At 41.9% G+C, this 26030-nt stretch overlaps 1 protein-coding gene across 1 annotated transcript in view; it reads left to right on the top strand.

The window, feature by feature from the left end:
- The window catches only part of LOC126370029 (uncharacterized), a 43420-nt gene extending 17900 nt beyond the window's left edge, over positions 1-25520 (top strand). Inside the window, exons 21-40 of the mRNA XM_050014656.1 lie at positions 6437-6597; positions 6949-7059; positions 8596-8740; positions 9546-9598; positions 10465-10551; positions 11130-11253; positions 11633-11818; positions 12340-12465; positions 13345-13506; positions 13809-13983; positions 14596-14760; positions 15312-15493; positions 16058-16216; positions 18140-18267; positions 19041-19216; positions 19855-19949; positions 20831-20966; positions 21461-21638; positions 22231-22425; positions 22728-25520. Of these exons, the coding sequence (XP_049870613.1) occupies positions 6437-6597; positions 6949-7059; positions 8596-8740; positions 9546-9598; positions 10465-10551; positions 11130-11253; positions 11633-11818; positions 12340-12465; positions 13345-13506; positions 13809-13983; positions 14596-14760; positions 15312-15493; positions 16058-16216; positions 18140-18267; positions 19041-19216; positions 19855-19949; positions 20831-20966; positions 21461-21638; positions 22231-22425; positions 22728-22950 (2967 nt within the window). The 3' untranslated portion in view covers positions 22951-25520. The remainder of the gene's footprint in view (positions 1-6436; positions 6598-6948; positions 7060-8595; positions 8741-9545; positions 9599-10464; positions 10552-11129; positions 11254-11632; positions 11819-12339; positions 12466-13344; positions 13507-13808; positions 13984-14595; positions 14761-15311; positions 15494-16057; positions 16217-18139; positions 18268-19040; positions 19217-19854; positions 19950-20830; positions 20967-21460; positions 21639-22230; positions 22426-22727) is intronic.
- Positions 25521-26030: the final 510 nt, after the last annotated feature.

Here is a 26030-nt window from a genome sequence, read left to right as displayed (position 1 = left end):
AATCATTAGGAAATCGATATACAATTCTCAATAACATTTTACTTATAAACTATGCTTTAAAGTGTTAACTCTATTAGTAACTTATTACCTTACAAGTAGGCATTTCTTAAATATAAATCAAAGTATTCAACAAAACGTGGCTCTATCAACACTAATATACAGAGCGGCTCTATCAACGCTCAAATTTAACATACAGAGCGGCTCTATCAACGCTCATCTTGAATATACAGAGCGGCTCTATCAACGCTCAGCTTTAATATGGAGCGGCTCTATCAACGCTCATCTTAATCAATCTACATTATACTAATAATAAGCAATTTTATTACACCTTAACGATTTGATTACGTGATGTGTAGTATATTATGTATGTATATAGAGTTATATATATAATTGTAAGTATTACTTAAACGTATTATTTGTGACTCTTGCACAAATGAATCAAAATCAAATCTATCAATCATGGTCACTACTTCCACTGGTATTACTGGAGTCACAACCACTGTGTATTGTTATCCATGGTTTTATACGGTCTGCAGCCCAAATATTGCAGTAAGCTTTTTGGGTTATATTTGAACCTGGAATACTGGAAATCTCGTAACGATCGCATTCTAAAACTTTAGTGATTTTATAGGGTCCGGTAAATTTTGGAAGCAGTTTTTTACTTTTACCGTCGTTACTACCAATTGGTTTTAGTAACTTAACTAAATCACCCTCTTTGTAAACTCTAGCTTTTATTTTATGTTTATCATACCTAGATTTTTGAGCACGTTGGTCTTTTTCTATATGTTCACTAACTTTTTGGCGGATGTCTTCAAGTGAAGATCCGGACTGTCGTGTTTCATTTAATATTTGTGCGAATATGTTTTCACCTTTATAAGTCATAGGCATGCCAAAAAGTGCTTCGGAGGGTGTCTTTCCTATCCCCTTGTTTAATGTGTTATTCATTCCCCATTGCAATTTTCCAAGAACTGTATCCCAATATTTTTCCCCTAAATTATTTGTGTAAGCCGTCAACGCATCAAGGACCGTTCTGTTGTACCTCTCCACTTGACCATTGGCCCGTGGAGAGGCAACTGCATTTAATACATGATGTATTTTCGACTTGTCACAAAACTTTTTGAAATCTTTACAAGTGAAAGAAGACCCCTGGTCCGATATTAATCTGTTTGGATAACCGAAAATCGAAAAGACATCCTCCAAAGATCGTATCGTTAGGTTAGACTTCAAATGTCTGAGAGGTTTGAGTAAACAAAACTTTGTAAACCCATCTACAATTACAAGTAAGTACGAATTACCCCTTGCACTTTTTACAAAAGGTCCTAAATGGTCCACATGCACTGTATCAAATGGTCTGTCAACCTTGTGTATCGGATTTAAAAGTCCCTCTTTAGGTCCACTCGGTTCCTTGCTGTACGCACACTCTATACAAGAGCGCACATACTTTTTAATAAACTTTTTCATTTTCGGAAACCAAAAGTCCTTACTAATTTTATCTAAAGTCTTCTCTATACTAAAATGTCCAATTTCGTCATGATTTAATTTACAGAGTTGGAATCTCGCTCCTTTTGGCACAACCCATCTTAAATTATCTCCAATTTTTCGAAACAACTTATTATCTTTTAAAACGTAATTTTTCTTAATGTCTGTACTTTCTGTGTCTTCCAAAATTTTTCGAATACGTTGTATTTCCGCATCTGCTAACTGTTGACTTAATAACCAATCTTCTTGTGTGATTCTCAAAATAGAGGGCATTACATCATGAGTGACTTCCGATACACAAGGCTGAGGGTTTCGACTGAGCGCATCCACGTGTGTCATAACTGAACCAGGCCTATATACGATATCGAAATCGTATTCTTGCATGGCTATCCACCATCGAGCAATACGCGGCATCAAATCCCGCTTGGTAAATGTTGCTCTCAAGGCGTTGCAGTCAGTCACCAAAGTGAATCTTATTCCCAACAAATATACACGAAATCTTTGGAGTGATGCTATTACTGCCAATGTTTCAAGTTCATAAGCATGATACTTTTCTTCGTCTAGAGTCGTTTTACGACTAAAATATGCCACTGGTTTCATAGAACCTGAAACATTGTCTTTTTGTATCAATATCCCCGCTAATCCGTGTTTACTAGCATCAGTGTGTAAGAAAGTTTCATTTTTAGGATCATAAAGACCCAGCAGTGGACGTTGTACTAAGGCGTCTTTTAAATGGTTGAATGCCATTTCATGTTCAGTATTCCAACACCACGTACTCTGTTTTTTCGTTAAATCTGTCAAAGGTTTTGCAATGATCGCAAAATTCTTTATAAATTTTCGGAAATAGCTAGCCAAACCAATAAATTGACGGATCTCATGTACATTACGAGGTGTTGGAAACTTTTCTACTGCAACAATTTTTGCTTTACCCGGCCTGACTCCTCTCTCGCTTATCTCATGACCAAGATATTCTAGTTGTTCTTGAAAGAAATTACATTTTGTAAGATTTAAAGTAAATCCAGCACTGTGTAATAATTGGAACGCCTTTTCTAAACGCTCCAATTCTTGATCAAAATCTTTTCCCGGTATCAATATATCATCCATGTAAGCGAGAGTTGAGTCATGTCGAGCATTGCCTAATACTTTGTTTATGGTCCTTTGGAAAACCGCTGGAGAATTAACAAGTCCAAATGGCATTTTCTTAAACTGATATAAGCCATCCGGTGTTATAAAAGCTGTAAGATGTCTACACTCTGCACGAATGGGTATCTGATAATATCCGCTCGCGAGATCAAGACTTGTATAATACTTATTCCCGTTAAGCACATCAAGTTGGTCATCAATTCTAGGCATAGGGAAATGATCCTTTTTTGTTTTACGGTTCAATGCCCTAAAATCTACACACAAACGGTATCCCCCAGTTTTCTTGGTCACTAGGATTATTGGACTTGCATAGGGAGAATTTGATTCCTCTGCAATGTCATTATCCATCAACTCTTTCACCACATCGCGTACTACTTCTCTTTCCATATAACTCAAACGATACGGCCTATAAACAACCGGTGTGTGATCCTCTAATTCGATGTTCATTTCTGTAATATTAGTGCATCCAAGTTCTGATAAGTTTTGAGCAAAACAAGTCCTGTATTTATTAATTAGAGAAACAACTAACTCTGTCTGTTCTGGTGTAAGGTCCGGATTAATATTAATTTCGTCCTTTGATATTGGTGCAAGAGTAGATGGGTCTGTAATTCTATTACAAAGGAATTCTTTTTGACTTTGTTTGTTGTCCGCAGAATGAATGACTTCAGCGCGTGTTAAAACGGTACCCTTAAGTAAAGGTAAAGGTTTGTCACTTAGATTGCACACAGCAATTTTACATTCACCCTCGTGCAGACTATAGATACCGCCCAGTACTGCATAATTAATATTTTCTAAGTTTCGAATTCCTGTTTCAACGAGTACATCAAAATTTGGTTTGTTTGCGTTTATGCAATCTACAAAATCTATTTTGTTTACCACTTTGCTAGAAACAATTCTCAAGACTACCTTCTCAGCGCAGATATCATTTTCAGCTAAAATGTTTGAAAATTCCATTGGTATGTCACGTTTTAATATATCCAATCTGTCGCTAGTTTTAATTATTAGAAGATCAGGACGTTCAGTGAAATTTTGACCCACAAGTAGGGGTTCTGCTAGCATAGTATGTTCAACAACATAGGCATCTGTTTCAGCTGAAGCTTCTCCTAACGACAAATTAAAGCGCGTCCGACCTAACGGTGTATAACAAGTGTTCCCGAAACCCCTTATTGTAGGTAAATCGGAATTGAGAATGTCAAGAGAATGTTTTCTGACTAATTCTTGGCTAATGAGCGTGCAATCACTTCCAAAGTCTATAAAACATTTTGTTTTTATTGATCCATTTATTGTAGCTTCTTTGTGGTATTTAGAATCAGTCTTGTTCGTTTGCGTAAATAAAGTCTTCCTTTCCAGCGTGTTATTACTGTTTTGTTTATTTTTATTTCTGTAACAATCTTCAGTTTTATGTCCCATTCGATTGCATGTCTCACATTTAACAATCGGCTTTGGACATTTATTTGAAAGGTGGCCCTTTTCTTTACAGTTGTAGCAAAGCAGTTCAGCCGTGGCGGTGTGACATTGAGCACCACGGTGCCCTCGTTTGTTGCATTTAAAACACACTATATCATTGGAAGTGCCTGCACCAGCTCGTGGCCTTGAAGCTCTAAAGCTAGATTCCCGATCTCTACATAAATCTTTTAAGAATTTAAGTAAGTCTTCGGGGTCGTATAAACGCGCGGAAGAAGCTCCAGCTCTAATTGTCCTGTCATCGATTCCATGTATCAGGCAGTCAACTGCCTTTTTACCTTGGATTTCGCAAGCATTTAGTAAAACCATTTTGTCGAAATAATATTCGTCAACTGACTCTCCTATCTTCATACGTCGTTCTAACATTTCCGTCAATAATGTCCCGTGATTTGTTTCAGAAGGAAACGCCCTAATTAAACGTTCCTGCCATTCTGACCACGTCAACATAATGGTTTGAAGGCCCTCGTACCATTTCTGAGCATGACCGCCTAATTTAGGTAATGCGAAGTGTCTTGTCTGTTCGTCAGTCCATTTGTATATCTTAGCACACTCATTTACCTTCGCTATCCATGATTCAATTCTTTGATTCCTTTGTGCAGGGTCGAAAACAGGTAAAATATTTTTGTCATATGATATACGTGTATGATTTTGTGTAATGGTTTGTATAAGAGTAGAAAGATCTTGTATGCTTATATTCAAATTTGAAGTTTTATCGTTCAAGGTGTTTCTTACATTGTTTATTTGTGAATGCTCTGACGTAACATCAAAACTCACAGATTCATGTTGAGGTGGTACTCCACACGATGAAGGTCTGGTGTTAGCGGCACCTTGTGTTACTGGTGGCACACTCGATTCCGACAGCATCTCTCTCACATTTCTAATTTCAGGCCGTACTTGATGCAACATCTGTTTAGAAATATCCTCGTGTCGAACTCGCAAAAGCGGTGGTTCACCTGATGGAGTTCGTGTTTGACGTACCGCCCGCCTTTTGCTCACACGTCGTCTTCTCGATCGAGAGGTTCTCTCAATGTCCTCCCCGTGTCGCCTGCCCCTTGAACGGGAACGTCGGGAGCTTTGACGTTCAGATGAAGTTTCACTTTCACTATAGCGATGAGACTTGCGCCTAGATCGAGAGCGCACAAATGACACCCTGCTCATTGCCCGATGACGGTTTTTTCGCCTAGACCGGGAACGTTCATAATCAGATGAACTTCCGCTGGTGGAACGGCGTCGTAAATTCTTATTACTTTTTGGCATTTTTGTGCGCGTGTGCTCTTATCCCACTTCTGATAATAGGTATCAGGGGGGTTATTCGAACAGAAACGCAGAAATAAGCTCAAAAATAACTGTCCGTTTATTCGATCATAAGTTGCCTAGTCAACCGTTCGTTCAAGACTGCCCGCCAACGTATTTTTCCCTTTCCACCTCGTCGCCATGATGGATTTGGTGGGGACGGAAATACGATGTCTGACATTTACATACTTTTATATTAAGTATTTACAGCAATAAAATAAGTAGGTTTATACTTTTTATACATTCAAAAATAGAAGTACATTTTATAGTTATTGGGAAATAATTTTATATAAAGATCATTATGAAGATTAATTATTCGTCAGTTTAACACAGTGTGATTCGTTAACATACTATTTTATCAATCTTATAAATATGGGATTTATGTACGTTTTGTATTTGTGTATTATAATAATGTATTATCTTACAATCGATAAACGCGGTCGATACAGACTCGTGCGTGCGACACTAAGACTAAGACGCCGCGGGGACTGTGCGGGTGTGCGGGGCGACCCCGCCTCCGCGGCTCACCTCATGCCCCGATTGCCATGTCGACCTGTCGTCATATATATGTGACCTGTATTGGGCTGGTTGTCGCGGGTAGGAAGGTTAGACAGGCATTCGCTTCTGTAAAAGAATTGGACGGTCCTATCAAATTTTCAGGTTAAGTAAGTGGACCTTGTGAGAAACGGGTTAATGCTAGTGAGGTGATTAGGTAATATTATATGTAAATGTAGCTGCTATTCGCCTTTCGGTGGCCTGTGGCTTTGCTCATTTGGAAATGAATAGTCTATTAATATGTCTGATAGCGTTTCGGAGTATCGGATAGCGTAAAATACATGCCGGATAAGTTCCGATTAGGCTCGGGCACTTCTTCGTATAACCAAATGATACAACAGGCTTATCAAGTTGTACTCGTCATTGTATAGGTGAAGGCGCATCTAGGCACGCGACGTTACATACTATGTCATATAAAGATTTATAAAATGCGATGACGCGTCTAAACGCGTGAGGCTCCTGCGGTGCGCGTTCAGTTTAAATGTATCCCCTCCCCCGACAGGCACTATCAGCGGCGTGGTCCCGCGAGCTGTCCCGGCGCCGCCCCTCCGCGGTGGAGGACCACGCTCCCGCTCCGCCCGCCGCCCCCGCCGCCCCTCACGCCACGCCCTTCCATAGTGCTGTTGCCAGGCTACTGCAGATTAAAGACTGCTCCATGAAAAGGTATCAACAAAGATATAGGGTTTTAGATGGACGTGACCTTAAGTTACACCTTTAGCGCTGAGGACTCTCACCCGGAAAAAAAATTGTATTTGACGGCGCCAGACAGTCGGGGAGATTTGTATTTCCTATTAGCTGGTCCCGTTGTGGAGCAGCGTAGTGGAAAGGCATGTGCCCAGCAGTGGGACGTAAATAGGATGTTTATATATGTAAGTATGGTTCACCAGGTGGGAGGAGGGCGCCCGCTACCTCTTTTGTGTATCAAATACCAAATATCAAGTTCCAATTATTTGACTATTACGTCTGGAGAGATCTTTAGATTTTACGATGTTAAAATGGGCCTTATCCCCTTAGATCCAGCACGGTTACCATTAAGTCTCCGCTAGAGGGCATGGACTGGCGAGATGCGCGCGCAGTACTGACGCAGGCTGAGACTCATCTCAACATCATTGATGCATTGCAAAAGTAAGTCTCATACTATTAATTGGGTCGTGTACTAGGTTCAAGATAAATTATGAAATTCTGATTACTAAATAAACACAGGTTTAAAACTAGTGAAAAAGTCGAAAAATAATTTTAAACAAGAAAAACGTAACAATAAGTCCGACATTTTATCACGTTTTTCCATGACGTCACAGTGTGCTTTTTCATACAAATTCCATAGTAATTTCGTGTTTTGACGTTTAGTAAAAAGGAACTGATTTGACTAGTTGGAAACTAGCCTATTGTATAATAATAATAATAATAATAAGAGTCGACGTTTGCATGTAGTCCCGATACAAACAAACTCCATCATCATCAATTTAAGAGCCACGCCCTTGTCGGTGTAGCATTTTCCATACCAGTCTTATCAAAGGCCAATTCCTTGACTTCCCTATAAGACACGACGTTAACGTTTTCTTTAATCTGTTCCATGTAAGCTCTTCTTGGTCTTCCCCTTCCTATCTTTCCTTCTACCTTTCCTTCAATGATGTTTTTAATAAATTCGTCGTGTCTTATTAGGTGTTCAATCATCTTGCCTCTTCTGTCCTCACTAATAAACAAACTACGAATACAAAAATATCATTCTTACCGTGTACCGCATCACCGCGTAAGTGGGAGCGGGACAGACAGCGCGCGCTCCCCTTCCTCCCTAACTCTTTGTTTGAAATCGCCCGCGCCGTACGACCCGCTTTTTGCCGCCAAATGCGATGACTTCGCTGCGTGCGGCTCCTGTGGCGCCTCTATGTGCGTTTTCACCTTTAGTCCTGAGTGGCTCACAGCCATTTATCATCATCATTTATACTAAGAGCCGTTGGTAGAACGCTTGCCCTTCTTTGAGGTCACAGGTTCGAATCCAGCATAGGCCTAAACCAATGATCGTCGAATTTGTTTTCGAATTCATGTTTAGATCATAAATGATTATCACGTGCTCGTGCATGAACGAAAACATCGTGAGGAAACCTACATTCCTGAGAAATGCATTTTCGGAGGTGTGTGGTCTAATCTGTATTGGGCTGGTTTTCCCTTCGCGGATTAGAAGGTCCTAAAAAACCGGACCTGTCAAATCTTCAGGTTAGGTAAGCGGACCCTGTCTTCTTCTTCTTATCATGTGGGTTGTGAGGTGGAATACCAGCCTCATCAACCCTGGTATCAGAGTTATGATTGAGCCGCCAAACGCCTCTGACATGGCTCATGTAACGATTACTCACATCAGTAAATAGTAACCGTCGGCTTAACATGCCTTCCGAAGGACGGATCATCTTTCCTTTCGGACAATCAGGTGACCCTGGCGGACCTTGTGAAAAACGAGATAATGCTAGGGAGATGATAATCATAATTTGTACTAAACTTAAGAGACAGAATTGATGCGGGGCGGAGAATGTCCGTTCTATTCTTTATTCTATGCTCCGTATACGTAGGAAAGAAATTCTCTCTATCTCTATCCAGAAGTCGTCTCTTTGCTTCAAGGCGACATTTGGAGTGCATGTATGTTTTGTAATAACAGTATGTTGTGTCCAGGGAGTGGTCATCAGAAGTCCTCCAGATATCGTCTCTGGACGCGGCGCTGTGGCGGCTCGTGGCCACGTTGCGCGTGCGCCGCTCGCTGCCGCCCGTGCACAAGCGATGCCCCAACAAGTGCAGGCCAATTACTATACATATACCAGTATGTGTAAGACAAAGTATTTTATGTTTGTTTATATTCACCATATTCGATTACTCTGTTGCACTGAGAGTAAGGGCGGGAAAAGTAATAGGGGGCAGAGAGGGGGGGGGGGGCTAAGGGATTTTCCCCATCCATAAAAAGACTATTTAGGTATCTTTTCTCGTGTGGTGTTCATTGGTGTCCTGATTATTGTTAAGCCGCCATAGGCCCCTGACATGGCTTTTTTTAAATAATATAGGCTCACGTTTGACCACAATCTCACCTGACGGTAAGTGACGATGTGGTCTAGGATGGATCACCGTAACCAAGCAAATGCCTATTCATCATTATCAGGCTCATGCAACGACTACGAATAAGGAGTGAGTGTATATACTGTAACAGCCTCCGTGGTCTAGTGGTTAGAGCGTTAGCCTCACGATCTGGAGGTCCGGGTTCGATTCCCGATGGGGACATTGTCGAAATCACTTTGTGAGACTGTCCTTTGTTTGGTAAGGACTTTTCAGGCTTGAATCACCTGATTGTCCGAAAAAGTAAGATGATTCCGTGCCTCGGAGGGCACGTTAAGCCGTCGGTCCCGGCTATTAGCCGTAAAAACACCTCCACCAACCCACAGTGTAGCAGCGTGGTGGAGTATGCTCCATACCCCCTCCGGTTGATTGAGGGGAGGCCTGTGCCCAGCAGTGGGACGTATATACGCAGTTTATGTATATACTGTACCTACCCCTGCTATGTTATGTTTCATCATATCCACTTCGAACACTTTTTGTACGGCCATTTTGTAATTTTTGTCTCAACTTATTTCCAGCACCAAGAATGGTGTATCTCGCCGGGAGCTGAAAGCGGCATTCAAGAGAACAGGTACGTGTGATTTTTTAATAATTTTACACTCAATAGTAGCTCAATACCAACCCTGACACCAGGGTTGATGAGGTTGGTACTGCACCTCATAACCCACACGATAGAAGAAGAAGAATTTTACGCTGATACTGGTGCTGATTCCAATACACACCAACAAAATTTATTTCAAGTTATACCTGTCATTTTCTTATCCGCCGAAAAGGAAAGAGACGGTTGAAAATGGTTATGGAACACACGTCAATTTTAAGCAGTTTAACCATTTCTCTCAAAATATAATAACATTGGCCCGACAGAATAAAGTTAACGATATTTTCCCTTTCAACGCTTATCGCTATCAGCCGGAGTCGATTGATTCTCTCAAAGTTTCTCAGACGACGCTTTTAGCAGAGATACGAGTCCAATCAGGCCTGTTGTCTTAAATTTTGTACCGGGTGAGTACCCTCAGCGCTCCCCATTTGTCCGGCCAAGTAGCCAAATGCCTTCTGAGGGAAACCTACAAATATTCACGTCAAAAAACGTCTGCTGAATCCACGCCATTTTAAATGGTAACCATAACGAGATGTAAATTACAACATAATTTATAATTTGTAAACTTTAGTTCTTACTTTTTATTATTATTATAGCAGTGTTGTGTCCGTCTATAATTAATTTATTTATTTTGAGGAAGACTTACGGCCATATACATTTTCTAAAATAATAACCAGACAATAACTATAGGCTAATTACAAGTCTCCACCTAATAGTTGACAAGCAAACTATGTGTATTTTATTTTGTGTGTGTACTGTTGTTGATGCACCATCACCATATTAATAAATAAATAATAAATGTAATGTGATTACCGCTATTATCGTGTCGTGTGGTGCAGGCGCTCGGCCTGCGCCCTGTTCCGGCGGCTGGCGCGGCCGCGGCCGCATGCCGCACGTAGCGCCGCCGCACTCGCCGTCGTCGCCAGGTATGCGTCAGTTACACACTTTCAGCTTATTATATTTTAGGAATGAAGTGACGAAATTGAGGAAGACTTCTATGGTTGGAACGTGTAGAGAATGAATGAAAGTAGACGTACGAAAAAGATTTCAATCCATAAATCAATAATTCTTTTTTGCACAGAGACATAATTAAAGGACATGTACAAACGAATAAAATAAGCACAATAGGCGGCCTTATTGATAAACAGCAATTTCTGCCAGGCAACCTTAGGGTGAAAGAACTTTATGTATTAGAGCGCGGGATGGTGCAATACAAAAAAATAATAATAGATAAAATAAACATATAATACCAACGTATATTGGATATTATGTTGTGTGGTAGAATAGGAAGAGGATGTCCTAGGTGTGCATAGCGCGATCAGGTCCTGGACCTGATGGATGTTTTCAAGAAAGGCCAGGTCTTCGATGACAGTGTAGTAGGTGGATCTCCCTGGTCTCTGTGTACCAAAGGGAAATAGGCGTGATCTTATGTTAAAACAATTGCTCGCTGTCTCTCCTGACATCCGTTCAAGTGTGATATAAAACAATGGGCGTGTGGTGCCAGGCGCGTGGGCAGCCTGCAGGCGGCGCGGCGCGTGGCGGAGGCGGCGTGGCGCTGCGCCGGCGGCGTGGCCGCCTGCTCGCCCGCTGAGGCCGCGCTCGCCGCGCTTGTGGAGGACCTCGCGCAGGTACGGCACACACACACCTTACACACGGGGGTTGGAACCTCAGTTCATCAGAGGATGACGTGCAAGTGAAGCAGTTTCTTTTGTAAAGAAACAATTTGTTACGAAGACAAAAGAACACTTTATACCATCATCATGTCGTCCAAACCGTATCCGGCGACGGCGACTCCTAAATATTATCTATCCCGGGTCGTTGTTGTCGTGACGAAAGCTGGCCTGACGAATTGGGTGTGTAGTTATAGGAGGGTTTCGGTCGAGTCTTCCGTATTTGGCGCTTTGCGTCGAGATCTTGTAAACGCAATATACACGGAAAATACAAACAAGAGTTTACATATAGAATCGTCACAAGGTACCTATTGATAAACATTGGTATGATCTCCAGAGATGGCTGTGCACCGACAGCAAGGTGTGCGCGGAGCTGGTGACCCACTGGTCGTCCACCAGCAACGCCCTGCAGCAGCGCCTGTGCGGGCCCCTGGCCAGCCCCGCGCGCCTAGCCGCGCCCGTGTACTGCGCGCTACTGTGGGCCAACCTGCCCTCACACAACGCCTTCAGCTATCTTTCCAAGGTGACTTTACTATGTGCTTCAGAGCTATCATTCTACAAATCTGCTATCTTCCTGAAATGCAACCCGATTCCTTGTAATGCCGCACGTTCATCTTGTCTTCTTCCATCGTGTGGGTTATGGGGAGGATTACCTCTCTCATCAATCCTGCTATCAGGGCTATTATTGAGCCGCCAAAGCCACCTGACATGACTCATGTTACACTACGTACTTAAAACAGTAAGCACGGATCACCTTACTTTTGAACAATCGGGTGATCAGCCTGCAATGTCATAACCAAAGTTATTATTGTGATATGTACCCACCGGGATTCGAACCCGGGGGTTACGGATCGGGAGCCCAACGCTCAACCACTGGACCACGGAGGCAGTTGCCGCCGTTTGTCTTGTGAGTTATTGCGATCTACACAATCAATATCCCTGCTTGTGTTTCGCATAAAATTTTACTTCTGTCAATTTGCTAATGCGGGAGATTCTTGCCTGCTAAATGCAATTCAATAACTTGATCCTCATTATTGTACGTAGTTCGAGATGACCCGCTGGTCGGAGTCTATGGACTCTGCGCAGCGTCATGAGTTATTGGACGCGCTAGCCGGCGCCGCCCAACGGTGGGGCGCACGCCCCGAAGAAGAACATCATGTACTGCTTGAGGTATGTTAATCTACACACACACATACACACACACACACACATCACCAGCCCATTAACGTCCCCACTGCTGGGGCACGGGCCTTCCCTATGGATGGATAGGGAGATCGGGCCTTAAACCACCACGCAGGCCCACTGCGGATTGGTGGTTATTAACGACTGCTAATGCAGCCGGGACCAACGGCTTTACGTGCCTTCCGAAGCACGGAGGAGCTCGAGATGAAAACACACACATAAACTCAAGCCTATTTCCCATCGGGAAAGCAGAGACAATGGCATTCCATTTGCTTCGATTGTGACACAATTATGCTTCAACCACATTCATCAATCGTTTCATACACGCACGGCTCGGAGTAGATCGTACTGAACTTTTCTAAGGACACCTCCAATTTGGTCAATGTGACATACATTGACATTGAATTGGAGATGGGTTGGGCTTGGGCTCTAGGTCTTCCTTTGCCAGCCCAACCAACCTTTGCTTTATATGCTTAATGCGTATGTTAAACTATCTAATTTTGTATGTTTTTATTCCACCCTTAAAAGGATGACTTATAAGGAGCTGAATTAATTCATTCTCCTGGGAGTAAAGTACCTCAATTCAGTACTGAAACAATACTATATAATATATCGGCTTTTCTTGTGATTATAATAAATCGCAATAGTAGACCTCAATGAAACGCTTGAATGACTCAACTGAAAAGGCAGAAGGAAAGGCGAGAAGTATTTTTTGTCATTGCCTCTCCGCCGGAATCCTGATTTGCAATAAGATTAAAAAATCTAGCATATTTTTTGCGGTGACCCGAATGATATTGACATCCGGTGCTCCGAAATTCACCCTTACCATTCCGCGTAATTGATGTCCCGCCGTGGCGGTTGCCCCAGCTGATCGGCGTGCACACCCGCGCCCTGCTCACCCCCCACGAGCTGGCGGCGCACATCACCCGCTGCGCGCGCGCCTCGGCCGCCTGCGCGCTGCCGCCGCAGCACTGGACGCACGTCATACGCGCCACACAAGATTACGCCAAGCTGCTCACTTTTGATCAGGTAAGTTTGGACTACGATGATTCAGTGGACAAACTCTTAAGAAAAATATATTTTATAGTAGCTTCGGATCGAACCCCGGTACCGGACCAATGAGTTATTAATTTATCTTAAGTGCAGTTTTCACTAACCTCGACCATAATAGCTGGCAATACGGCTTACCACTTACCAAGTTGGTCTAAAGCTCGGTGAAGTATAGGTACTTAATTAATTCTGCGATGGATGTACTACTTATTACCCCAATTGAGATATGTTCGTGAGTTTACGTTATGTTACGTTGTGTTATGTTCATTTCCTCTCCCCAGCTAGGCAATCTCCTCCGCGAGCTAGGCGTGATATGGTGGGAGGCGCGCACAGGCATGCGTGCTACCAAGGCTACATACTTCGCGGCGTACTCGACGCATATCGCGGAGTTGCAAAGCACGTTGCAGCGTGCGTTCGTCGCTGCCGCCATCGCGCTCAGCTATGCGCCTGAGAGAGGTACATTCATCATCTCCCAATAGACATCTTGTTTTGCTGTGTCCGCCTATCTAACTTGAACATTTACATGTCCAGTTTTTATACAAGTGACTGCTAATCAGAGCTTCTAACCCGAAAAGAAAACCAGCTCAAAACAGATTTGGGGCATCAAAAAGGTCACATTGAATCAATTCATCTAAAAAAGTAATATTGCTATTTGACATTTGTTTAGACTGCGCACTTACTGTTATATACGGAAATGTCAAATTGCAATATTGTAGACCCCCAGGTCACACACCTCCAAAACAAATCTTAGGTGTATGGGTTTTCTCACGTAGTTTTACTTCACTTTTTAGTAAATTCGAAAACAACGAATTCAGTAGTTCAGAGTCCGACTCGATATTTGGACCAGAGAGGAGTAAGCAACATAGTACACCTGTATCCTCGAAGGGGAAGGCATAGTTGTATAATTTTACACCCACGCCAGCTATGTTCAAATCCCATGCAACAAACACATATACACAAATATGTATGACAGCAAAGATTGACTTAATTGGTCAAAGACCGATATAAAATTAAATCTAAATTGCTTTTAAAAAGTAATTTTGTAATATCATGTTAATATTTTCCCAGTATCGCTATACGCGTGGTCAGCACTACAAGAGTCGTGGTCGGCGTGGGTGCGGCCCTTCTGCGGCGCTTCCCCGCTAATGCCGGCCACGGAGGAGGACGAGGCGTACACACCCATGCTGAGACAATTCCTCCTCAACATACGCCAGGTCATGCTCGACTGCCCAGGTGAGTCAACTGATATACCCAGAATCAGAATCAGAATCATTTATTCAACGTAATTATCATGGATAAACTTGTTGAAGGTCAATATTATATGGCCAGTATTATATGCTACAAGACTCGTGGTCACTACTACCAACCACGGAAGAGCAGGAGGTGGTCGTAAGGGAACCTCTTACGACATACGATACATCGGATTTTATACGGAGGTGTTCTTCTACGTAAGGCTCTGCTTGACATTTTATCTTTTATAGGTCCGCCTCGGTGAACAATTGAGTCTATACATAAACCCACGCCTATTTCTCAACGGCGTAAGCAGAATCTATGAACCATTTGTATCGATCCTAACACACTTCTTTTGCTTTCCCTACATCAAACAAGGGGGTCTAAAGAGGAATCTAATCCACATTGAAGCAATTCATTTTAAAAAGCAATATTGCTATTTGACATTTGTTGACATTGTTATCTTTAGATCCCCAGATAACTTAAAAACAAATCATCTATAACTCCTGCATATAAACTAGACACCTCAACAAAGTAATATTTGTACTTCTCAGGCACAGAAGAGCACCTCCTCCAGCAGATATTCGAGTGGACGGTCCAAACGTTCTTGGCTATCTACCAGGGCGGCACTATGGAGAGCGGCGTGCAAATGTCCGCCCTGCTAGTGGATTTTGCCGCGCTGCCCTGGAACGAACACCAGTGGTTCAGGCCTAGCTTCCTTCAGTTTGCTGTGCAGGTAACAAGACTCCATTGTATTACTATTGTGTCTGGAAATCTCGGTGTTTCGAGGATAGAGTAAGTAATTGGGCCGCAATTTGTACTCATTTTTAATACTTGTTTCTGTAAGATTTCATTGGCCTATCGTAAACGTCGGTGATGTATGAGATTCCTGCCTGTCTAACGTGGGTTATTTGTAAACGACTCCATCGTATTCAAAATAGAGTTCTGTGATCTGTGTGTGCGTATCTAATGAGGTTATATCCAAATTAAAACACATAATAACGGGTTCTTACCGCGTTTAAATGGGGATATGAGACTCCCGAATACTCCATAAATATCGGGAGTCTCATATCCCCATTTAAACGCGGTAAGAACCCGTTATTATGTGTTTTAATTATGATAATAACCGCGTAAACTTAAAACAATGTATAGGTTATATCCAAACAGGCAATCCACACAGAAACGTAGCTCCCTGCTAGCCAGGGGTTCTATTTACTTTCGCCTGTAACTGAGCACTTCTGCTTGTGCCGGCTTTCCTGATTAAGAATTTAGTAATATAGTACATTAATCTATATGACAGGTCTGCGCAAGCAAAGACCGTGAGATGCAGTGTTGGTGCGCGGAATGCTGGCGCTCTATAGTGGCTGAGACCTGGATCCACGGCGCACCTGATGACCAACTAGCTCCAACGCTGGCTTCCATACTCTTCCTGTTCACAGCCATGCCTCTACATCAACAGGTATTTTTAATTATTTCGTCCTTTTTACCTTAGCGACTTAAAATAACCTTATCTCAAAATTAGAAATCTGAATCATGTATTCGATGTAATTAATTATCATGGACCAACCCTGCAATTGCACCACTATACACAGAGTAGCCCAGACAAAGTACCTTGGTGTTTACCTTGATCAAAGACTTTCATGGCATCAGCATGTGGACTATGTTTCTGAGCGTATACGAAAACTAACTTGGATCTTTAAAAATCTAAGACACGTTCTTCCAAAAATATCAGATGGCTCACGTAGTGATAAAGTTAGGGATCTTCTCAAAGAAATATACTTGGCTCTTGCTCAATCAATAATTGTATACTGTATCACCGTTTGGGGTGGCGCCTCAAAAACTAAATTCCTAACTGTGGAACGGGCACAGCGGTTACTACTTAAAGTGATGTATTTTAAAAAGCGCCGGTTTCCAACTATTGATTTATATGAAATGACAAAGTTACTCTCAATCAGAAAGCTTTACGTTTACTGCACAATTATCAAAAAGCATAAAACTCTTTATTATGATCCAGCTATCCTTAAAAGAAGAATTCATCATGAAGTTGCAAATTCACCATATACAAAAACAAGTTTTGCTAAAACACAGTACACTAAGCGTTCGGCAAAATTATACAATGCTATCAACAAGAAACTAAATATATACCCTAAAACTTTGTACGAATGCAAAAAGACTACAACTAAGTGGCTTGAGAGCCAATTCTATGAGGATACGGAGAGACTTCTTTAGTAACAAAATAATAAATGTCTTGGCTAGTACATAGTACATGACATTAAGAATACCATTGGAAGTAATTTGTTACCTTTATTATCTACCAATATTTAACTATTGGATAGGCTTGCATAAGAAACAAATACGTACATACACACACATACACACACACACACACACACACACCTACACACCCACATACACACACACCACACACACTTCATTTTGTATTAATTCCACTTCTTTATTGTAATAAAAATTTAGTCATTTAAGTTTAACTGAGCATGTTTGGTTTTAGTTTAAAAATTTTATATAACTGTACATGTCTAAGTAAGAAGAGCGGTGTCTCCTAACACAGGTTTATATTAACTTAACAGGGGACACCTGCACCTACAATAATGTAATCGCTGATGCAAATAAATATATATTTTATTATTTTTATTATTTTATTATTATGGATAAACTTTTTGAAGCTCTTATGGACTCCTCCCAATCTCGAGATTTCGGCTGGTATACAAGACTCTTAATCAGAAGTGCAAATACAAACATTTTAGTCCGTTTTCAAAGCTAGCCAAGGTATTAGGCTAAAATGTGAGTCGGTTCCCGTGTGAATTCTTTGTCCATTTCCCATCAATTCATTCAAAGGCCTTTGGCGAACACGCTTCAAATTCAGGAGAACCAGATCAAGAGTATATACTCTAAACTAAGTATATTATTTTAATAAAAATGTATTTTAATGAGAATGATAACGTAATGAAAATGTAACGAGGCATGGTAGCCCAGTTAGTAGAACGCTTGCCTCTCACTTTGATGTCGCAGGTTTAAATCCAGCACAGGCCTAAACTAATCATTTTCGAATTTGTTTTCGAATTTATGTTTGGATCATATATGATAATCACGTGCTCAGCGGTGAAGGAAAACATCGTGAGGAAACCCACATTCCCGAGGAAATGCATTTTCGAAGGTTTGTCAGACGCTTTGTCGATTCGCTTCTGTAAAAAACCGGACCTGTCATGTCGTCAGGTTAGGTAAGCGGACCCTGTGAAAAACGGGATAATGCTAGAGGGATGAGTATTTTAATGTGAATGATAGGAGCGGAAATGGGAAAGAGGCGTTATCTTATGTCATCCAGTGCCCAATTCTAAACTATTGTTTCTTTCGTACGTATCAGACGTTGGAGCAAGCGGCCCGCCTGCCGTGGTGGCGGCTGCCCGAAGCGGCCATGGAAGAAGCCTTCGAGCGGTTCTTCGCGCAGTACCACGACCCACAGCACCCCTACCACGAAATACCACAATTCAGGTATAACTTACGACACGTTATCGTGTCGAGGAAAACGCCGAGATTAGTGGCTCGGTGACCCTTCACGATACATAAACTCACGCCTAAATCCAATCATTATATACTGGGTGTTAGTGACATCGTAACGAATACTGAGAGGGTTGATTCAGACCATGATTCTGAGTTAAAATCAAGTGGAATTTTCCGTCCAAAATTCATGTTTTTTTTTAGTTTTTTTTTAATTATTTTCAATTCTATACTTTTGCGATGGAAAATTCCACTTGATATTAACTCAGAATAATCAGATGAATCATCCCTCTCAGTATTCGTTACGATGACACTTACACCCCGTACAAGTACATACGGTAGCCATATAAGTAGGTATAGGTGTTAGTGACACCTGAGGGGGATGGTTCAGACCATGATTCTGAGTTGATATCAAGTGGAATTTCGTGTCAAAAAATTCATGAAAATTTTTCTTTTCTTTTTAATTATTTTCCAATCCATACTTTTGCGACGGAAATTTCTACTTGATATCAACTCAGAATCATGGCCTGAACCACCCCTCAAAGTTTTCGTTACGATGTCACTTACACCCTGTATGATGCTGGCGGACGATACTATGAGCTGTGCGTACAATGGTCAGGTAAATTGTTGCCCTACTATAATCCTTTCACCGGAACAAGTAAGTGGAGCGCTATTTCTCTCATACAATTTTTTACCTGCTATGTAAGATTTTTGATGTTATTGGATTGTCTCTGTGGCTTTAGCAACATCCACATATCTTCCCATAGAGTGCTGCTGTTAGCCAGCGAGATCCAGGCTCCTAGCACGCCTCCGGACAGCCCGCAGTCCCGCCACAAGCGCTGCGTGGCCGTGTCACGCTGGGTGCGCGCCGCCGCCGCGCCCTCGCTGGTGGACCATGTCCCGGGGCACACTGACTGTATCCTTAAAGTTATTGCTGATATTGGTAAGAAAACTGTCGTTATTTTTTCAAAGCACCATATCGTATTCAGTTCGTCGTACGTCACATCTTAATCTCTTAGTCTTGTTGAAATTGCGCACATTTATACGCGCAAAAGTCAAATTGCAACCTTGCATTTTTAGATGAATTGCAACTGGGTAGTTTTGTAGGTCAACAATAAATTATGAAATTCTGATTACTAAATAAAGACACATCGAAAGGTGACAATAAACGTTTCCTCTTTTCTATTTAACTTATTTATGACTTTTTTTCATAAGTGCGACATTTTGTCACGTTTTTCTATGACGTCACAGATTGATTTTTCATACAAATTCCATAGTCATTTCGTGTTTTGACGTTTAGTAAAAAGTAACTGATTTGACTAGTTGGAAACTACCCTATTCTTAATAAGGAAGTGCTCAGCTAGAGGCCAAAATAAATAGCTCCCCTGGGTGCCACGTTTCTGCGTGGAATACATGAACTCTTTTCTGTGATCGTAAATGAGTTCGTGTTTTTGACGTTTAGTAAAAAGTAACTGATTTGACTAGTTGGAAACTACCGTACAGTATGGCCCCCTGTTTTATACCATGAGATGTTTTGGCAATAAAGTATGTTCGTATAGTATTTGTTGTTTGTTCTGTCAGCGGCGTATTTGGCGGGGACTGACGAGGTGGAGGAGCTGCTGACGCGAGCTGCCGTCATCATGTGCATGGAGCCTGCCGCTACCGCCGCCATGCCGGTCAGTACGGTCACGAGCATTAATATGTCTCACTAAATGTCAAATATGTTAGTGCGACAGAGTCCTAAATTGGGTATACATATTGCTCATGATTGTACACATTGATTATATATTTCAGTTTAACGTCACATAAGTTTACGACTATATTCCCTTTGGGCTATTGGGTTAATCAGGGGTAAATCATTATCACTAATTTAAGAGCCACGCTCTTGTCGGTGTAGCATTCTCCACTCTTGTCTATCAAAGGCCATTTCTGTCACTTCCTTCCAAGACACGATGTTTGCCTTCTCTTTAGGTTGCGTTTCATTGACGCGAAGCTGGGCGGAGAGGAGCGGAGATGTGCAGCAATCGACCAATCACCGTGAGGGAGAGAGTGACAGAGCGTCTTCGTTTTTCGCTCTCTCGAACGCTGTGATTGGTCAAATCCACACATCTCCGCTCTTCTCCGCTCATCTCCGCGTCAGCCGAAACCCGGCCTTAATCTGTTCCATGTAAGCTCTTCTTGGTCTTCCCCTTCCTCTCTTTCCTTCTATGATGTTGTTCATTGGTGGAAGTCCGGTACCGGAGTTCAAACCGGCGCTCTCCGCTTGAGAAACAAGCTGGTGTATCACAGGAAAAGAGTGACTTGTGATCCGGTAGTTGTTTCTGGCCTTTCATTCCGATATCAAATAAATAAACAAGCGGCAAAGAAAGAGGGTAGACAGATATGTCTGCCCGTAGAAAATTATGGATCTACCTACTCCATTCCAATCTCATCAGTCATAATGGCACTTGCAACAGTGTCGAAATATCGGGAGTCTCATATCCCTAATTTAAACGCGGTAAGAGCCCGTTATTATGTGTTTTAATTATAATCTCCCAATTCCCAACCCTGCCTGCAGGTGTGGCAGCGCGTAGTATCGTCATGGCCTCCGTTTCTATCCGTGTCGTGCGTCGCGGCCGCCGGGCATCTCGTCGCCTTCGAATACTTCGCCTGCCTTGCTGATATCGCCGTCACAGCGCTCCTACGACATAAAGGTATGTATTACCTCGTTGCAGTATTAACGAAAATGCTGTAATATATTCTTCTTTTCTCGTTTACTATGGGTTACTATTGAGCCCCTGATATCGCTCATGTAACGACTACATACTTCCTTAGGTAAATTGTAGCCAGAACCGAATGCTTTGCGTGCCCGCCCCGCACTAGTTTGTATTGGCCCGAGCTAGATTTACCTCACCCCCTCTGGGTCTTGACTATAATCATAAATGGTCGTAAGCTGCTAAGATTCGATTCATTCTTTCAAATATAATCCTCTTAGACGACGCCCTGCGCTGAGTTTCGCGCCTTACTGGGCAAACTCTGTTCTCTGAAATTTTGTACCGGGTGAGAGCCCTCAGCGCTCCCCATTTGTCCGGCCAAGTAGTTAATGCCATTTGCGGCAAATCTACAATATGTAACGTAATCTCCAAGAATCAATAGTAATTTCAAAATCAACCAATGAATGAATGATGTAATCTCTCGTATCCCTCAGAGGAGGGTGGCTGGGAGGAGGTGTCTGCCCGCTGGCAGGCGTGCCACTGGCGGGCGGCGGCGCCGCTGGCGGGCCGCGGGCGGCTGCACGCGGCCTACGGCGCCGCGCGCACGCACGTGCAGCCCTGCGCAGACATGCGCGCCGCGCTGCTGGCGCTGCTGGCCACCAACGTCGACTTGTGAGGGACATTACTGCCCTTTCGGCTTGTCTCACTCAGTAACTGTATACTTTTGCGTAGCGTAATGTGTTAGTACATTAAATAACAACAACGTTCCTATAATGTCGATTACCCGTCCTTTTCCTTTTTGGCGGATAAGAATATAACTTAATAAAATTTTATGGTGTCTAGTAAAATCACTATTTATGACATACCATACCTACGTAAAAGCCATACTCATTGAGTTTCACTTTGTCAATGTATTTCATTATTAAATGCATTTTCGGACGTGTGTGACCTGACCTGTATTGGGCTGGTTTTCCCTTCGCGTGTTGGAAGGTCGGACAGGCAGTCGCTTCTGTAAAAAACCGGACCTGTCAAATCTTCAGGTTAGATAAGCGGACCCTGTGAACAACGGGATAATGCTAGAGAGATGATGAATGTACAGTCATGAGCAATATAATGTACCCACTTTAGGACCCTGTCGCACTAACATTTTTGACATTTAGTGAGACTTACAGTTCAATTTGTCAAAAAAGTTAATGTGACAAGGTACCAAAGTGTATACATATTAATGCTCGTGACCGTACTTAATTATTAAATTTTGTTTCAGCATCGAAAACGAAACAATAGTAGCGTTATGGATATGCGCAGCGTGTCGCGTGGCCCGCGAGTATCCCACGACGGGCGACGCGGCCGAGTGCGGCGCCGCGGCCAAGGCGGTGCTGGCGCGGTGGGCGCAGGACACCAGGCGCTCCATACTGCGAGTGGTCACGCTGCAGGCTGACACTGGTAGCCCCACTGCCGCGTGAGTTGATGTATATACCACACACCGGACACTTCATACAAAAAACCTCGTTTTACACAGACACTACATATTGACGTTTTCACGCGCATCTGTGTGTGTCACGTCTGATCCCCACGGTTGAAGACTAAAGTAAAACCGAGAGGGGGTGAGGAAAACCTAGCTCAGCCACTGGTGGAGAGCGGAGAGTTCCCGTTCTATACGTAGTATTATTCCTTATTCACAGAACAGTCTCTTCATACTTGTTGCAGTTGATTACGAGAAATTTCTCCACGAAAAAAATAACTATATCTTTTTTCTTCCAGACATCGCCTCCTATGTCGTCTAGCTCTGTGCATACTGTCTAATTCAGACAGCACAGTCCGCTCATTCGAGGCAGCCTGCTCAGCAGTCCTGGGTTCGAACACGGACGTGATGTCTTGGGGTAAGACACCGCACCCTAAAAAATTACCACGACTGGCTATCAGACTGTATCCAAACAATGAAAAGTATTTCAAAGACGAGTTAAATCTGTCCCCCGAAGATTAATAGCGAATATGACAAGTGTATGTTTAATCTGTGATTATACAAGGCTGGCTTTTTAGGCTTACTGTTAAAAAGATAAGGTTGATATTGGAATGTTTATTATACCTCTTATAACATGACGTTACATGATTAATGACATATCTTGCGTCTCTTTCGTACTAATAGTCGACCCAAAGAAGGAAAAATAGAGGAAATAATTTTGATTACTAAATAAAAACTAACGGAAAACATATTTTTTTCTATTTATTTTTTTTATGTATTTTAATCACGAAAAACGTAATAAATCGGACATTTTATCACGTTTTTCTATGACGTCATAATTGTGCATTTTCATACAAATTCCATAGTCATTTCGTGTTTTGACGTTTAGGAAAATGTAACTGATTTGATTAGTTGGAAACTACCCTATTCCCTACAACTATGCTAAAATTCGCTTTGACACAAATTATTTCCCCTATTTGGCAATTTTTGGTCTTCGTTGGGTGGACCATAGGCTGTATACAGGGGGGTTAAAATGGCCACATTAAAGCAATTCATCTAAGAAAGCAATATTGCTATTTGACATTTGTTTGCATTGTGCACTTACTTTTATATGTGCAAATGTCAAATTGCAATATTGCTTTCTTAGATGAATTGCTTTAATGTGGCCATTTTAACCCCCCACTTAGTACGAAAGAGATATCTCTCGTCTCTTTCGCTCAAGGCGATGTATTATATCTTTTCTACTGTCATTCTAATCATGCTACGTTGTAAGGGGTACAAAAAAAGAAGTTAGAATGAACATGTATTGGACAAAATGTGTCCATTAAATGAGTACCACATTGTGACCAATTTGTAATGAGGAAATTTCCAGGCTACGTTCCCCAAACCATAGAGATGGCGCTGTCCAAAGTTGTCTTCGTTTAACCTTCTAATTTCATGGTTAACAGACACATGCATCTTTTATCTCTGTTTTTGGGTATAAATAATGACCCTTGTTATTACACCCAGGTACAACACGTCTTCTACCCATTTATTATTATGATCAGAATAAAAAGAAGCAATATAGGTAGCAACATAATGTTGACAATTACTTCCGCACAATATCTCAGACTGACTGAAAACCAGCGCTGGATGGCGCCATAGCATGGCTCCATCGCAGCACAAGCTGAGCCATTTCCTTTTGCCCGTATTCGTAATATTCATAATTACCTAGTTCATATCATCATCATCAGCCGTACGACGCCCACTGCTGGGCATAGGCCTCCCCCAAGGATCTCCACGACTCCCCGCGACCTTCACCAGATCGTCGGTCATCAACCTTGTAGCGGGCCTACCCACTGAGCGTCGTCCGACACGTGGTCGCCACTCCAGAACCCTTCCGCCCCAGCGGCCATCAGTTCTCCTCGCTATGTGTCCTGCCCACTGCCACTTCAGCTTTGCAATTCTCCGAGCTATGTCGGTGACTTTAGTTCTGCGGATCTCCTCATTTCTGGCTAGTTCATATAGCAAATGTAAATTGTTACTGGCAATAAATTTATTTTATTCTTATTCTATACATATCTTGGGGTTCAAAAAGGCCACATCGAAACAATTCATCTAAAAAAGCAATGCGCACTTACTTTCATATGCGCAAATGTCAAATTGTAATACAGTGAAACTTGGTTAAGTGGGACCTGGATAAGTGAGAAACCTCCATAACTGGAACTCATGCTAAGGTCCCAACACTTTGGCACTGAATTACCTCTGTTAGTGGGACGAGGTAAGCCTCTATATCTGGGATTCGTTCTTTCGATTTATCATCATAGTTACCTCTATAACTGAGACAGCGAGTATTTTTTTAATTCATAAACCTCTGTAACTGAGATAACATTGTTTGTTTACTCATTCTTTTTCTACCCACAAATTCCACACGTAATTCCAAGTACGTAAGTACAAATTTTGAGCTTCAATTACCTTCATTTTTAGTTTCGCTTTACTATCATACAGATGTTTATTTGAAAAATGCCAAAACGAAAGCTACAATCGTTATCTGAGTAAGTGGAATCGAGACACTGGGTAAGTGGAATACCTCTATAAGTGAAACGACATTGCAGGTCCCTTGATGTCTCACTTAACCAGGTTTCACTGTATTGTTTTTTTTAGATGAATTTCTTCGATGTGGCCTTTTTAAGCCCCCTGATCCAAATGTCAAGCAACAATTATTTTTGTACGTGCCTCTGCCATTACGTTATATTTTTGAATAATTATATGTCCCCGAGAAATGAGTAAACAGGTAATTATCACGTTAAATCTGTACAGCGCCATCTATATTGTTTTTCGGGGAACAAAGCCTGGCAAGTCCCTCATGGGAATGGTAAGTTTTTTTTTTAAAGTTTTTTATGTTATTTTTTTTTACAGTTTATCGAGTTATCATAAGTTGCCAAAGATATAATGTATTATTAAAAAAAGAAAAAAGTAACTTTTCTATGCAAAAGAGACCTCATTGTATCAAATGCACCTGATAAGGATGTATTTTTTTAATTTTGTTGCTCAATAACGCCATGTCAAGATTTTTGTAAAAATTAAAATGAATATTATCGTCAAATAAAATATAGCGTTGTTTTATTTATGTAAACATCATCATCAGCCCATTAACGTCCCCACTGCTGGGGCACGGGCCTTCCCTATGGATGGATAGGGAGATCTGGCCTTAAACCATCACGCGGGCCCAGTGCGGATTGATGGTTATTAACGACTGCTAATGCAGCCGGGACCAACGGCTTAACGTGCCTTCCGAAGCACGGAGGAGCTCGAGATGAAAACTTTTTTTTGTGGTCACCCATCCTATGACCGGCCTTTGCGAAAGTTGTTCGCAGACCGAGCGCGTTTACCGCTGCGCCACCGAGCTCCTCTATTGTTAATGATATCTATATTAAAACAAACATAACATCACGCCTGTACCCCCAAAGGGGTAGACAGAAGTAAATATACATCTGAACTAGAAGATATTTTTTACTTATACATTTTTTATTAACGTTCTGTGTACTTGTTTCTGTATTTTCGTATGTATCTAATAAACTTACTTATTATAACATTAAATTATAAATTGGAGATGTCCTTAG

Source organism: Pectinophora gossypiella, chromosome 10 (assembly GCF_024362695.1).
Source record: "Pectinophora gossypiella chromosome 10, ilPecGoss1.1, whole genome shotgun sequence".
NCBI lineage: Eukaryota > Metazoa > Arthropoda > Insecta > Lepidoptera > Gelechiidae > Pectinophora > Pectinophora gossypiella.
The sequence above is the reverse complement of the archived record's forward strand: the minus strand, read 5'-3'. Positions and strand labels throughout refer to the sequence as shown.